This window comes from Vigna unguiculata, chromosome 3 (assembly GCF_004118075.2).
Source record: "Vigna unguiculata cultivar IT97K-499-35 chromosome 3, ASM411807v1, whole genome shotgun sequence".
In the NCBI taxonomy this organism is placed as follows: Eukaryota; Viridiplantae; Streptophyta; class Magnoliopsida; order Fabales; family Fabaceae; genus Vigna; species Vigna unguiculata.
Genome location: NC_040281.1, coordinates 26,693,535 through 26,709,363, shown reverse-complemented (window position 1 = coordinate 26,709,363; position 15,829 = coordinate 26,693,535). Strand labels below are relative to the sequence as shown.

At 34.5% G+C, this 15,829-nt stretch overlaps 1 protein-coding gene across 2 annotated transcripts; it reads left to right on the top strand.

Annotated features, from left to right (window-relative positions):
• The first annotated feature begins 318 nt into the window (after nt 1-318).
• On the top strand, nt 319-4,842 carry LOC114177643 (auxin efflux carrier component 4). 2 transcript variants are annotated; one of them, XM_028063071.1, is made up of 6 exons: nt 319-1,924; nt 2,155-2,437; nt 2,595-2,680; nt 3,421-3,578; nt 3,964-4,040; nt 4,140-4,842. In XM_028063071.1, the coding sequence occupies exons 1-6, from the start codon at nt 634-636 to the stop codon at nt 4,204-4,206; spliced, it is 1,962 nt and encodes a 653-aa protein (XP_027918872.1). In that variant the 5' UTR covers nt 319-633; the 3' UTR covers nt 4,207-4,842. The 2 variants fall into 2 exon arrangements, with proteins under 2 accessions (XP_027918872.1, XP_027918871.1); XM_028063070.1 differs by having other exon boundaries at nt 320-1,924; nt 2,149-2,437.
• Nucleotides 4,843-15,829: the final 10,987 nt, after the last annotated feature.

Genomic DNA, 15,829 nt, shown 5'->3' with positions numbered 1-15,829 from the left:
ATGAAAAGGGAAAAAGCAAAGGTGTTACACGTCAACCAAATTAATAGGCACTGTTCCCCACCGCATGGTCCATTGCAACTTTACCTTTGCTATCTTAACCAGGCTTGGGTAACTTAACCATAGCAGGCGGTCAGTTCCTAACCTAACCTCACACTGTTCCCCTGTGGTCCCCCAATCCCCCTAAACACACCTCATTCCGTTTTTTCAATGACACTCAAATAAAAACTATAAAAGAAATCCCCTATTTATTATAATGATGATATAATTATAGTTCTTTTCACTCCCTCAGTATATATATAAATACATAGTTATATACATATATATCCACCTCTTCTCCTTCTATATATGACTCTATTCCCTCATAGGTCTATATATGTACAGGCTAAGCTAAACTAAACTAAATCCTTCTCTCTCTCTTCCTCACAACACTCGATCTCCAAATTCAGAGCACAGCAGGTGTAGCAGGCATAAACCTTGGCTTCCACACAGACATATATCCCCTATCACTCCAGTTAGTTATCTAACGGTTTTCTATTATCTCACTCACTTTCTCCCCACTTTACCCTTTTTTTTCTCTCGCTTATGCCATCCCATCACTAGCAGAGACCACCATTTTATTCAACCAAAGGGAGAATGATAAGCTGGGCCGATTTGTACACCGTCTTGACGGCGGTCATTCCGCTCTATGTCGCCATGATCTTAGCGTACGGTTCGGTACGGTGGTGGAAGATATTCTCGCCGGACCAGTGCTCCGGAATAAACCGCTTCGTGGCGATCTTCGCCGTTCCGCTTCTTTCCTTCCATTTCATCTCCACCAACAATCCTTACGCCATGAACTTCCGCTTCATCGCTGCCGACACGCTCCAGAAAATAATCATGCTCTTTGCCTTGGCAATCTGGACCAACTTCACCGCCAACGGGAGCCTCGAGTGGATGATTACCATTTTCTCCCTCTCTACATTGCCCAACACGCTAGTCATGGGAATCCCGCTCCTTATCGCCATGTACGGCGAATATTCCGGCAGCCTCATGGTCCAGGTGGTCGTGCTCCAGTGCATCATCTGGTACACGCTCCTCCTCTTCCTCTTCGAGTACCGCGGCGCCAAGCTCCTGATCATGGAACAGTTCCCCGAAACCGCTGCTTCCATTGTTTCCTTCAAGGTCGACTCCGACGTTGTTTCGCTCGACGGGAGGGATTTCCTCGAAACCGATGCTGAAGTCGGCGACGATGGCAAGCTCCACGTCACCGTTAGGAAGTCCAATGCTTCTAGAAGGTCCTTCATGATGACACCTCGCCCCTCTAACCTCACCGGTGCCGAGATTTACAGCCTCAGCTCCTCCCGTAACCCCACGCCACGTGGCTCCAACTTCAACCATGCGGATTTCTACTCCATGATGGGCTACGCGCCTAGGCATTCTAACTTCGGCGCTGCGGATTTGTACTCCGTGCAGTCCACGTCACGCGGAGTCACGCCGAGGCCCTCCAATTTCGAAGAGAACTCTGCACCCGCACCGCAGGCTATCAGCTCCCCAAGGTTCGGCTTCTACCCCGCCGTGCAGACGGTGCCCGCCGCCTACCCTGCTCCCAACCCGGAATTCTCTTCTGGATTAACGAAGAGTGTGAGCAAGAATTCGCAGACGCAGCCACAGCCACAGCCACAGCCTCAGTCCCAGCCGCAAGCTCAAGCTACTCCTCAAGTTTCTCAACCGCCTAACAGTAGTAACAAAGCCAGCCACGACGCTAAGGAGCTCCACATGTTCGTTTGGAGCTCCAGCGCCTCGCCGGTTTCTGAAGCGGGCGGCCTCCATTTCAGTGGAGCCGATTTCGGAGCTTCCGACCAATCGGGCCGCTCCGATCAAGGTGCCAAGGAGATCAGGATGCTAGTAGCCGACGAACACCCTCAAAATGGAGAAGCGAACAAAGGTAGTACCACTAGATTCTTTCTTTTTCTTTTTTTTTTTCTCTCCTCGACCTAAATTCACTTCAGTTTAAAACTAGTTTCGGCTCAATTTTCTAATTAAAGTTGAAGTCTTCAATCAAAGTTTAAATCTGTGGTTGAACAAGAGAACTTGGTAAATTTGGAACTTAATTTAGGCTTTGTTCTGAGGAAGTGATTTAATTTGGGTGATTGTGGGTTGTAACTGAAGCTGCAGCAGAAGGAGAATTTAGGGCTGAAGATTTGAAGTTTCCAGGGAAAGAAGGTGAACAGGCGGAGGAAGAAGCAGAGAAAGGAGGAGCCGCCGGGCTGAACAAGCTGGGTTCCAGTTCAACGGTGGAGTTACACCCAAAATCCGGCATAGCCGCGGCGGCGAAACACATGCCTCCGGCGAGTGTGATGACCCGTCTAATACTGATTATGGTGTGGCGGAAGCTTATCCGCAACCCCAACACTTACTCTAGCCTCATTGGTGTGGTTTGGTCTCTGGTGGCGTTTAGGTAAGTAAATTTCAAAGTCAATCTGGAAGAAGGAGGATGAATTTTTGTCATGGTTTTGACTTTTAGGGTTTAGCTATTATTATTACTGTAGGATGGTTATTTTGTGTTGACGTAGTTGTGATATATGATTACTAATTAATTAATTAATTAATTGCAGGTGGCATGTGCACATGCCCAAAATAATAGAGAAATCAATCTCCATACTGTCTGATGCTGGTCTTGGAATGGCTATGTTCAGCTTGGGTGAGTGGCCGTGATAATTTGTCCAAATTCTTGCTCTTCCAATAATTTCATTCCCCTATATTTGCAATTCCTTTCCTCTTTGGCGAAAACATCGTTATTCATGATGGCTCCCTTTTCCGATGTTAAAACGTACATTGATGAGAGTAACTGATGATGCTGTTCATGTGATTGTATTTAAATAACTTTGTTGGTTCGTTTCTTGGAGTTTCAACAATGCTACTAAAAATAATTGTTTGTGGAAAATATGAGATGAGAATGTTGATTGAATGCAATGGTAAGGTGAGTGTGATGAATGTGTGAAAAGTATGGATTTGGGGTAGAGCAAGTAATTAGCATAAACAAAGTAATGGGCGTCCATTGAAATGAAGTTTGTTACCACATAACACAAGCAGATGATGTTGTTCACTAGACGATAATATGGGGATTGCATAGTGATAGTGCAATGTCCCCGACATGTGGGGTCTGGTCTTGAACAACGTCTCTATGCGGTCCAGGGCGGTGGTGGGGACCTGTACCATTTTTGGACCCGGATTAGGCAAAGGTAGTTGATTTAGACGAATCAAGCAGTACTAAAAATATCTTTTCATTCACAAAACTTAAAAGCATTTTCCCATCATGCCGTGACTGTAAATTTTCGCTCCCTTTTTCCTTCTCTTCTCTTTTCATTTTCACCTTTTTACCCTTTCGGCCAAGCAAATTATTGAGGACTAACCTTTCGCGGTTTTTGCGCTTCTATGTAGGTCTCTTCATGGCTCTTCAACCCAACATAATTGCGTGTGGGAACTCAGTTGCAACATTTGCCATGGCTGTTCGATTCCTCACAGGTCCCGCCGTCATGGCTGCAGCTTCAATCGCTGTTGGCTTACGTGGCACTCTCTTACGTGTAGCTATTGTTCAGGTAATTAACCTTGACCTATAATCCTATTTGATTGATATCACACTGTTAATCTTACTTGCGTGAGCAAATTACTTTGATATCTTTGAATGCTACAGAGGAAGTGATAGATTTTCAATAGTTAGGACCCTTTGGCACTGTACATTCTAGGAGAGAATAACCCAATAACAAATCGTCAAATAGACTCTTTCCACTTAACTAATTATAATTTTTACTAAATTTTAGTTACTGATAAACAATTTTAATGAAAGCGTATTTTATAGCATCTTACATTTTATATGAAATCTTAATGGATTTCTCAAGTTCAATTTTGGCTATCATGTTAAACATGATTTGAAGTAAAGACCCTGGAATGCTAACTAGCTTAATATCCAATTATTGTTCATAGGCTGCACTTCCACAAGGGATTGTTCCGTTTGTGTTTGCCAAGGAGTACAACGTTCATCCAGCCATTCTTAGCACAGGGTAAGTGACTAAAGTTGCTTATTTTTATTTTTATTTTTGTTCTTTTTCTTAAGAAAGAAGTTAACAGTTTCTCGTGAAATTTGCAAACTTAAATTGCAGGGTTATATTCGGGATGTTGATAGCTCTACCAATTACTCTAGTCTACTACATATTACTTGGTTTGTAAAATATGTATGCAGTAGTAGTCAGCACATCAGGACAGAATGAATGACCCTTTCGAACTTTTTTTATACTTTGGGAGTTAGCATGCATGCCTGGTGACCACAGTGGATTATACTGTTATTAACAAAGATGTGGATCTTCTAAGCTGAGAGAACAAAAGCCACAAACTAAACTAGTATCCTTAAAGCAGAGGAGATCCTCGAGAGTTTCCAAAATTTTTGGAATTTCTGAAAAAATTGACCAATTGGCCCAAATCCTCATAATTCTAATCCCCTATCAAAAGTCCAAAATAGACGCAGTTTTCAAAAGCAGAGAGAGAGGAACAAGTACAGGTTATGGGAGACATAGCAGAGGAAAACAGGGGAAAGCTCGCATGAGCAGAGTCAAAGAAATCTAGAAATGGTTCCCTCCGTATCTGCATTGTAAATTTTATTAGAGTCATGTTTGTGTCATCAAGTAACAAAGACAGCTGAGCAATTGGGTAGGGGAAATGAAATTGGAATATAAGCTGAAGATTGGTTTCTTTAGTTTTGTTTAGTCATTTGTTTACTTAGATTTTTATTATTATATAATGGGTTTGTTTAAGTTTTGTTTTTGTCTCTGATCAACCGCGGATCCCGCAATTATTTGCGTTTGTCGTCTTTCTTTGGTCACGTTATTTGTTTAGTATATTTGTATGTGATGAAGTAAAAAGAGCAAAAGGTGATGTTGGCTATTTTTCTGGTTTAAAGAGAGGCAGATCTGGAAATGAAGATGGGACCATGAGACTGAGAGTTGAACTTTCAGAACATCGTCTTTACAGTGAGTGGGGATTATGTACTTTTTCTGTGAAGTTGAGTGATGGGTGATGGAAGGAAAAATTATTTTATAAAACTAAAAATGAAATGAAGAGCACAAAACTTTTATTTGTGCTTTTTGGGTAGTGATGTACCCACAACCCTAACTAGCTAGTAACTCATAGTCAATAACACCTTTATCAGGAGTTGAGCTAGCGTGAGAGTGGAGGTGGGTTGGTCAGCACTCAACTTTTTTACCAGGAAAACGATGCCACTTCAAACTCATCATCCCCTACGCCTCCTTCAATTATATTCATATCGTGACAGTTGTAAGGGAAAAATAAAACAAAAAAACAAAATATGGTTATCTCAAACCATAGATGGCCCATCAAAACGAGACTAGGCTGTTTTTTGTGAACATCAAGTAATCAACACCATGCAATTTTGTGCCTCTACTGTATTTTTTTTTTCAGCATACTAAAGCTAAAATTTTAAGCCCAAAGCCTTTTGTTAATCACATAATTATTTATGTTGCTTCATTTTTTTCTCTAATGTACATATGTTCACTTTGTAGTAATAATAACATTTCTCTAATGTACATATGTTCACTTTGTAGTAATAATAATATTAAGAATATATATGAATTTTAATAGAAGATTAAATTTTCTTTGAGAATTTTTTAGAATTCTTTGTTAGAAGACTTAAATTTGATCTTACTAAAGTTACGTTTGGAGATCAACCACATTAATATCTTTCTTTCCCCAAACTGAATATCAGAATCATCCTCCTCCCTTATTTTTCTCATTAGTTATCAAAATTACGATTATTGATATTGAGTGAGTATTTTTGTTCACTTTCAATTATTTATTTTAAATTATTCCTCAACTCAATGCATATCACAAATTCTTTATTAATATTTTTTTTACAAATTGAGAGCAAATTGAAGGAGAATTTCAAAGATATAAAAAGGAAAAAAAAAAGAGAAAAGGAATAATGATAAAGAGAATATATTTCGTTGGTATTGGAAAAGACAAGCTCAAATTATGATAATAGAAAGAGATGGAGAAACGAAAAACAAAGAAAACAAAATTAGTGAAAAAAACAAATAAAGAAAAATATTTGAGAGGAAAACAAGTTAAGGAGAAGGTATTGGAAAAGACGGGCTCAAATTATGATAATAGAAAGAGATGGAGAAAGGGAAAAACAAAGAAAAGAAAATTAGTGAAAAAAAACAAATAAAGAAAAATATATGAGAGGAAAACAAGTTAAGGAGAAGGAGTTGAGAGAAAAAGAAAAACACATGGTTTCGCTTACTAGATAGCGAGTTAACATCTTTCAACAAATACCAAGTGATGATTTTTTTATTTTTCGTAGAGAGGGTACATTAGGTTTGTGTGTGTGTGTATATATATATATACATATATATATATATATATATACATATATATATATATATATGTATATATATATATATATATATGTATATATATATATATATATATATGTATATATATATATATATATGTATATATATATATATATATATGTATATACACAATTATAAAAATTTTTGAAATTGTTGACGAAATTTTACTAACAAATGTACTTTAGTTGGTAAATTTAATTACTGACATATTTTACCGATAGATTTTAATATTTTAATTACTGAAGGAAAAATTTGTCGGTAATAAAGATTTCAATTACTAAGGTTTCTTTTCAATTACTAACGTTTCGATAATACATATTTCCATTACCGACAAAAAAATCTTACAGTCAAATTTGAAATTACTAACGATCTAACTATGTTTGTGTGTTTGTTAATACATGTTTCCATTACCGACAAAAAAATCCTACAGTCAAACTTGGAATTACTAACGATCTAATTCTGTGTGTGTGTGTATGTGTCGTCAAATTTTGAATTACTGACGATCTAACTGTATTTGTGTGTTCGATAATACATTTCCATTACCGATAAAAAAATCCTACGGTCAAATTTGGAATTACTGATGATCTAATTGTGTGTGTGTGTTTTAACATCCCGTTAGGATATTACTGATTTAAGTAAATAAAATAGATAAAATAATAAAGACATCACATTTAATGATACCTCATTTCCCAAAAGTGCGGGAAATTATAAATTTTATTACTTTCAAAAACCATAGTTTATAAAACTGAAGTAATAAACAAAACGTCTCATAAGAGTTTACAACTTATTTCCAAAACATAAAATATATAAAAAGCTCCCCATGCTATCCCCGTTCTGTGGCTAAGTCTCACCAGCACCACCTACATCAACATCATCTGCTCACGTGTACCGCGCACATGATCATCGCCAAACACAAGTAGATAGGATGAGCTTAACAGATAAAGCATATAAAAATGGTATACACACATACAACACATCTATATAAGCAACACAATCATCCCAATGAATCCCATCCTTTTATCTCATAACACTAGCCGCCACCAGGTTATTCATGTTCTACATCTTCTAGTGATTACTTCAAGATGACTTGCTGTCATACCTATCGGCCAAAACCGATAGAGCACTAGGTAGAGTTCCCAAATACGAATATGGTTCGCAACGTCGCAAGACTACCAAACTCGTCAGTCAACTACTAAGGAGGGCAATCTATCTGGACCCATCCGTACTGGCCACAACCAGCACACTCACACCGGTAACACTCGCCAACCTGAGCCACAACTCAAGAGTTCCTCGTGTTCATCCGTCATCCCAACCCATAACTCAAGAGATGCTATTTCGAGCCACAACTCAAGGAATACCACGCACTTTAACCCCTATCCCGAGCCACAACTCAAGGGATATGGTCCAAGCCACAACTCAAGGAACACCAGCAATGCCACCTTTGAAGCATCACTAAAAGCCTTGTAGATCATCCCTACAGAATCAACAACCCAAGGTTGCAGTAGCCAAATCGTTTGGTGGGGGACATGTACCGCCAGGCGCCAAGCGCCTTAAAACCATCAATCACAACAGTCACCGCCTGGTAGAACAGCCCACACTGCCAGGCGGACGTACTCCAGTTGTCCATTGATTTTGCCTCTATCACCTTGTGAGACGATCCGTACCGCCAGGCACCATGAACTCCCAGTCCCCTCTGCTTTGACGTTATCGCCTGGCGAAGCATAGCTTGCCGCTAGGCGACATACCAGTAGATGCGCAGTACTGGTTTTTGTCTTACATCTTGCAGACCCTTATTTACAAATTTTTTACTTATGCCTATCATTCAACCTCAATCACGAGATTTCCCTTTTCTATGGCCTCAATTCTATTAATATTACCTTCTTATCAAACATACAACTTCTGCTAATTCTTGACTAAGTCTTGCAACTCCCTAACAATATTACACTAAGTCCTTATAAGGCCCCTTCACAGTTTTGTACCTTGTTTTATCATTTAATTTGTCATACATTCCCTCTACACCAATTTACCACGTTACATTAAGTCAACCTCCCCATGACTAACTAAGCATGTACTGATTTGCACCAACTTTGAACTATTTTATAATTCAGCTAATCATACCATTACATTTTCCTATTGCTAACTCACTCTTTAATTCTCATTTCATTCCCTTAATCAAGTTTTCCCTCCAACTCCTGCGATGTTTCAAATCATTCCTTTCCCCTAGTTTATCAACACCATTTGATGCCAAAAATTACCACAACACCCAACAGGAACTCAACACACCAAAAATCCCCAAAATGCTTCTGGGAGTCGCGTTGTCGCCTGGCGGCACGCTATAGCCTGCTAGGCGGTGCATCTGGGAAAAATCCCAGGTTTTGTTACACCTACTAACAGCTTCCTTCATTCCCCTTTATTCTCACTCTACCAAATCTTCTTTGGTTCCATAAAAAGAAACTCAATAACGGAGCTACGATAACCAACTTTATTTAGTTTTCAACACAATTTCATTACCTGATTACCATAGAGATACACGAATCATAAACCCCCAGTTTGCCAACCCTAAGATTAAAATTAAACACGTAAACTCCCCTAACCTGGTTAGGCGAGAAGGCCCCGCTTAGGAGAGAACTTGCAGAACGCTCACTACGCCACTGTCGCAGTTCTCGCTCAGAAGAGAATGCCTAGCTTAAGCGAGGGAGTCTATGTCGCTTGGGTGAAGGCTTCTAGCTTAAGCGAGAATGATGCATATTTGATTTTAATTTCCTTGTTTCATCTATGATTGGTTGTATATCTTGGAAATGCATGAAGTATAGGGCTCTACATGTCTTATGAGACTTTATGAACTAGAATTGATGAGCTTGGTATGAATTAAATCACGAATCATGGCTGGTTAGTTGAGTATTAGCATGCGATTTGGATGTTTTGAGATAACATATGGAAAATAGTGTGAGAACATGGATGTGGCATGAGATAGATGTAATTCCATGAATCTCTTGGTGAGATTTCATGGTGGTGTTGTAGTGTATATAATTAGATAATGATTCAAGTAAGGATTGCATCCCGAAACTCTAAAGAATCAGTTAGTCTCACGTAGAGCAGACCGATTCAAGTGGTGAGAGTAGCAGGAGACCCTAGTCTTTGGCAGGATAATGACCTTAGATGATTGAAGGCTAACCTTGTGCGTGGTAGGTTGAAACCCATTGGCAATGGCTCTACAGAACAGTAGATGCCACCATAAGTGCAGACATCCAGTAAATCCGATCTTATTATATGTATCCGGATAATTTAGTCATAGAGTCATGTTTGTTTGTTATCACATGATTGTATGCCCACTATTTTGCATGTTTATGGTGTGTTTTAATTATCTGCTTGTTATAACATGTTCACAAATTCTTTTTACTCTAGCTTACCCTTTTTACTTGTATTTGTCTTCTTGTGTGGTTATACCTTTTTGCAATGATCACCAAAATCCTTGATGTGAGCAGATATGGGAACCCTTGGTGATCATAGTGATGATGAGAATGTTGCATTCTAGTCCAGCATGGGTTGGCTTTCGCTCATTGGAGCATCTTTTGTGAGCACTTTTGCTTGGTTGTTTTAATTGCTCTGTGAGCAAATCTGCACTAAATTGCCATCCTGTTTATATTTTTTTATTGACATTGTTTTGTGCCGTAACTTTCCTTCCAATATAATTATGGATAACTATATTCAGTGGATTCTTATATACTTTTTATCTTGTGCTCTAAGATATTATGACTATGCCACTTTTATTTTTATAGAATTGTTCTATTCAAATGGGATGTTACATTTTATATTTTCCTAACAATCCACTGAATACATATTTAACTCAACACAAAATACACAAGACACTTAGAACCCATTTAAATAAAGTGAACAACTACACATAGTTATGATTCAATAAGTTGCACATTGCAAGTAAAGACAACTTAGAGACTAAATTTAAAGAATCTAAATCTCGTTTTCCTTGAATTAAGAACATGATAGTATTTTTCGAATTGAAATGTTACAACACTTTATATATTCAAAGGAGTAAAACTAATCCTTAAAACAAACAACACATTTTTTTTAATATGATAATGATATTTTGATCCATTATATTTTCTTTATTCCACAAATAAATAAAAGATGTTTCATGAACATTAATTTGAAAATAATCTAAAAAAATATTGAGAAGATTAGTAATTTAATATGGGTTAAATATGTTTTTTGGTCCCTCAAGTTTCAATGAATTTTTGAATTAGTTCATCTTCAAAATTTTATACCAATTTAGTCATTCATCTTTAGAAATACGTGGATTTAGTCCTTCTTACCAAATCATGTTAAGTTTATTTGACATTTTAAGCGCATTTTATGATAATATTTAAGTTAACTTTAAAACGAAAATGTGTCAAACAGTAAATAATTCAAATACTATCATGAAATGCACTTAAAACGTCAGATAAACTTAATAAAATTTGGTTAAAATAATTAAATTCACCTATTTTTAAAGATAAAAGACTAAATTGATAAAAAAATTTAGGGTTAAATATGTTTTTGGTCTCTTAACTTTCAGTAAATTTTGGAATTAGTCCATTTCGAAACTTTGAACCTATTTAGTCCTTCATCTTTTGAAATATGTGGATTTAGTCCTTTTAATCAAATTTTATTAAGTTTATTTGACATTTCAAGCAAGCGCGTTTTACAATAGTATTTGACTTAACATTAAAGCAAAAATATGTCAAATAATATAAACAACCCAAATATTATCATGAAATACGCTTGAAACGTCAGATAAACTTAATAAAATTTGGTTAAAATGATTAAATTCACGTATTTTTAAAGATAAAAGACTAAATTGATCAAAATTTTTTAAAAAATTAATTATAAATTTTACTGAAACTTTGAGAAATTATAAATATATTTAATCCTTTAAATATTTTGGAAACTTCTTCTGACATAAAAACACTGCCTATATTATATATTTATTTAATGTCAGCTACTTTCATAATTTCTCGCATGGAAACACGGGCAACGCAACAACCCACCGACCGTTAAAGTATCTATTTTTCATCCCAAAAATTAACAACAACCCTTCATCCTCCTTACTTTAGTTTTGTTACAAATCCAAGAAGCCAATTATTTTTGTCTATAATTTTGGAAACTTGGAAATAATTTTTTTTAAAAGCAAAATTAAGCTGATCTTTATTATTTTTAATTAAATTTTAACTTCATTATATATTTGAATATTTTAAATTAAAATTTTATTAAAAAATTATTTAATTGAATGTTTAAAAGTTTTATATTTTTTAACAATAATTTGATTTTGTCATTAATTTAATTGACTTCCCCTTTCTCTTGTATTATTATTATTATTATTATTATTATTATTATTATTATTTATCCGTTTACATGAAAAATGAAAAGCGACATAATTAAATTTCAACCAAAATATACGAAGGCTTCGGATAACTAGTAGAATACTTTTTTTTAATAGGAATTCAATTAATAATATTTAAATTTATGATAAACTTAAAATTTAGTTATATACTTTTTTTCTTTTTTTTTTTTGTATGTGAAGACACATAAGCATATATATTAATGGTCACGTTAACATATTTAATGACAAATAAATAAAAAATAAAAACTCAGTAGAAAAATATGACATTTTTTACTCTCAATGATATGCTTTTGTTTTTTTTAATAAAAAACTTTATTTAAAAATACTTAAATTTATGAGATAATTAATACTTAATTAAGCTTTAGTAATAATTTATGAAGATCGAAATAGTTATCCTTACGAAAATCTTGTGTTCCAAATCTCAACCACATTCTTTTCCCTGTATTTGAGTTTATTTAAAACATATAAAAAATTGAAGCACATGTGGGTAGACAAACACAACTTCACGCAAAGACCAACATGCTCTGAGGTGGGTTGGCTACAGTCTGAGTGCATGCCATCTTCCTTTTATTTAGCCTAACATCCACCCCTCGCACGTGTGCTTAAGGGACCTACCCTATCCACTTTATATTAACTCTCACATTATCATATATTTTTATTTATTTATTTTTTCTCCCTTAACATAGTCTTCCATTATTAAGGTTAAGTTTTAAATTAAGATCCACAAATAATATAACTTGTTTTCCATTGTAATCGGTATCATCAAGTAAAGATAATTTATTTTAACTCAGAGATATCCTTGTTAGATTTCACAATTTTTAAGCCTAATAATCTTTATTTTAAACAAATAATGTCAATTGCACATTTATTAACACAACAAGAATATGCTAGAATATGCTTGTCCATATGGTCCAACAAAATAATCAATGAAGAATTTCAATCACAAGTAAACAAAGAAGAATCATTTTTAGAGTGTGTAAAACTATGTTGCAATAAGGTTGAAGAAAACTTCTAGAACCAATCCATATATCTATTTGTTCAACATGCAAAATCAACTACTAGCTTTTTGTGTTTTCCTTGATAATTCTCTAATTTCCTAAAAGTTTATCAAACAAGGTACCATGTCTCAGTAAAATCAAAATATTGTGTTTTATGTTCGGTGGCCAGTGAAGTAGTTTTGCTACATCGACTACTTAAACATTTTGAAATTTTAATTGACAAGCCTATGTTCTTTTTTGTGATAATAAGTCTATCATGAATCTTGCTTCTAATTCCTCTGCCTAGAGTAAATTTATTGATAAGTTGAGAATCATCAATATTCTTCGACTTGAAGAAATATTAGAATAAAATATAATTAGATATTGTAGAAATAATATATAACAAGTTATTTTTTTCCATATTATTAACATGTATAACTATCACTTTTTCTAAACAAATATCTTAATTCACTAAATTATTTTGTTTCTTCCTTCGTACCTTAATGTGATATAATACACTTGGAAAAATGAAACACCAATAGACTAATCAACCTAAAACAAATTAAATAAGAAAAACAAAGGTAAAAATCTTACAATTTAATAATTACAACAATAAGATCTACTTACTCGAGAAAGTATAATAATAACAACCATTATTTTTTTAACTAATAGTTTATAGCATAACTAATTTTAAATCTATATTATATTTTTTAATCTTCTCATAGTTATAGCGGTCAAAGTGAATTATAACTCGCGAGTCAACTCAGCCCATCATGAATTCGGGTTGGGTTAGGCTAAAAAAAATTAAAAATTTTGGTATAGGGCAAATGGACCTGACTCGCTATGAATTCGGCTAACTCGAATTTAATCTGTGGTGAGCTGGGTTGACCCACAAACCCACCCATAAATTTTAAATATTAAATTATATTAAAAAATGAAAATCATATATACTCTTTTCTCTTTAATTCTCTAAACTAGTGTAACTGATCCAATTTTTTGCGTAAAATGAATGAAAAAACTTTATAAACAAATAAAGTTGTGTAAACATGTATAAAATAAAAATTAAAAAAGTAAAATGACACACCAAAGTCACATTGATCAACTTAATGCCACTTTTCTTTGGCTTTTAGTACATTTTCTTTCAGTTGAAGGTAGTTTCTATGAACCTATGAATCTATAATATGCTTTAACATTATTTAGATTTTAATCAACATTATAATTTAGCTTTTTAGGATTGAAGAAAAAAATTATAATTTTTTTTATTTAATTGAGTCAACCTGTTTAATCCACCGTGGTAGGCCGAGCCAAGTTCAATTTTTTTAAGAATTTTTAGGTTCGCTAATAAGTGAGCTTGATTAGGTTGGTTCACTAAGTGACCAACCCGTGATGAGTTGGGTCGAGTCGAGTGACCCATTTTGATAACTATAATAGTTTAGAAAAAAAAAAGCTATTTATACCTTAAAGATTATTCAATATAACTTGTTTCTTCCTAAAAAGTAATGGTATTTTGAGATTCTTTTCATGGTTTATTTATTTAAAAATAAAAACTAAAATAAATAATGGAAAACTTTTTAAAATGTATTATTTTAAGAAAACACTATATATCTTCTAACTTAAGATGAGTTAACTAGATGCAAAACAATAATTTCAAAGATTATTATGAAATAAAATATATCATATATGTGGATCAAAACCAAGAAAAAACTAAGAAGACTAAAACAAGGATGATAAATTAGGGATACAAATCTAAGTAAGTATTTTATTAAATAATGTATTCATAGGATTAATTGTATTCCATAAGAATTGTATATTCGATAACTTAATGGTAGAGAATCTAAATGGATATGATTATGATTAAAGATTTACTCGTTTAGAACAAATCTCAAGAAGACTGAAAAATACCATAAACTTAAGTTAATTAAAATTGAAACGCAGGTCGAGAATAATATTTAATAATGGAGCTAATAACATAGAATAACTAAAGTTTTATTAAGTCAACATACCATTGATGATGAATTATTTGCAACCCATGACTCAACAAAAGTTGATGTTTCTTTGTCTTGATTCAAGAAAGAAAGCAAAGGGCACGTAAGACTTTTCCACTTTTACATCATGAAATTCCTGGCAATCAATTCATATTTCTATTTACATTTATAATGATATCGATGTGGGACTAATCGTATTAGCAGTTTGAAACTGTCCATTTTCTCGAGTATTTTTGTGCTTCCTCGCATCCTTCACCATAAATTTAAACCTGTTTAGCAGTTGAATAATTGTTCAAGGGTATATATTGATGTGCCTTCTCTGGTCCTTTTCATCAGACTTTTAATTCCATCGTCAAGGGTATATATCTAGAGAACAAAAATTAAAAAGAAAAAATATATGAATCTTTTTTCCTTCTGAAACACGAATTTCAAATAAAATAAGCATCTGGATTTTAAAGATCCGACCTTAACCCCAAGAGTGTGGCATGGAATGAACAAAATCTTTGGTGGAAGAAACATTTATATTTTGTGCCAGTAGTTGTATGTTTTTGCAAACAAAAGAGGGAGTAACATGCTTAATATCAATGAGACTAATAATATAACAGTGATGGCGATTTATCAAAGTTGATACCTCTATCATTCGTCTAATCTTGGCACAAGTACACATTAGTGGCAACACAAGTTAAGTCATTATCCCTTGTTGATGGACGACCATTTCCATGATGACAATGGCAAACAAACATACACATTAGGTACAACTCATTAGACACTATAGTATTATTCTATACGAATGCACAGTGTTACTTGTGACATATTCTGATTTTCATTTTCTCTGGGGTTAGAATTACAGAACAAAGGAGAGATATCATTTTAGTATGTATATATGTCTCTATCTCCTTGTCTGCTTCTAATTATAAAGGTCATATTTCTAGCTCTAGCATATATATTCTCGCTACATTGCCCTTTTCAGGATTCTTCGCAAAAGACACTCGGGTCCTTCTCACCGTCACAACTTCATCTTACTTTCTTTACGCTTACCCGCATATACACTTTTTACTAATTAAC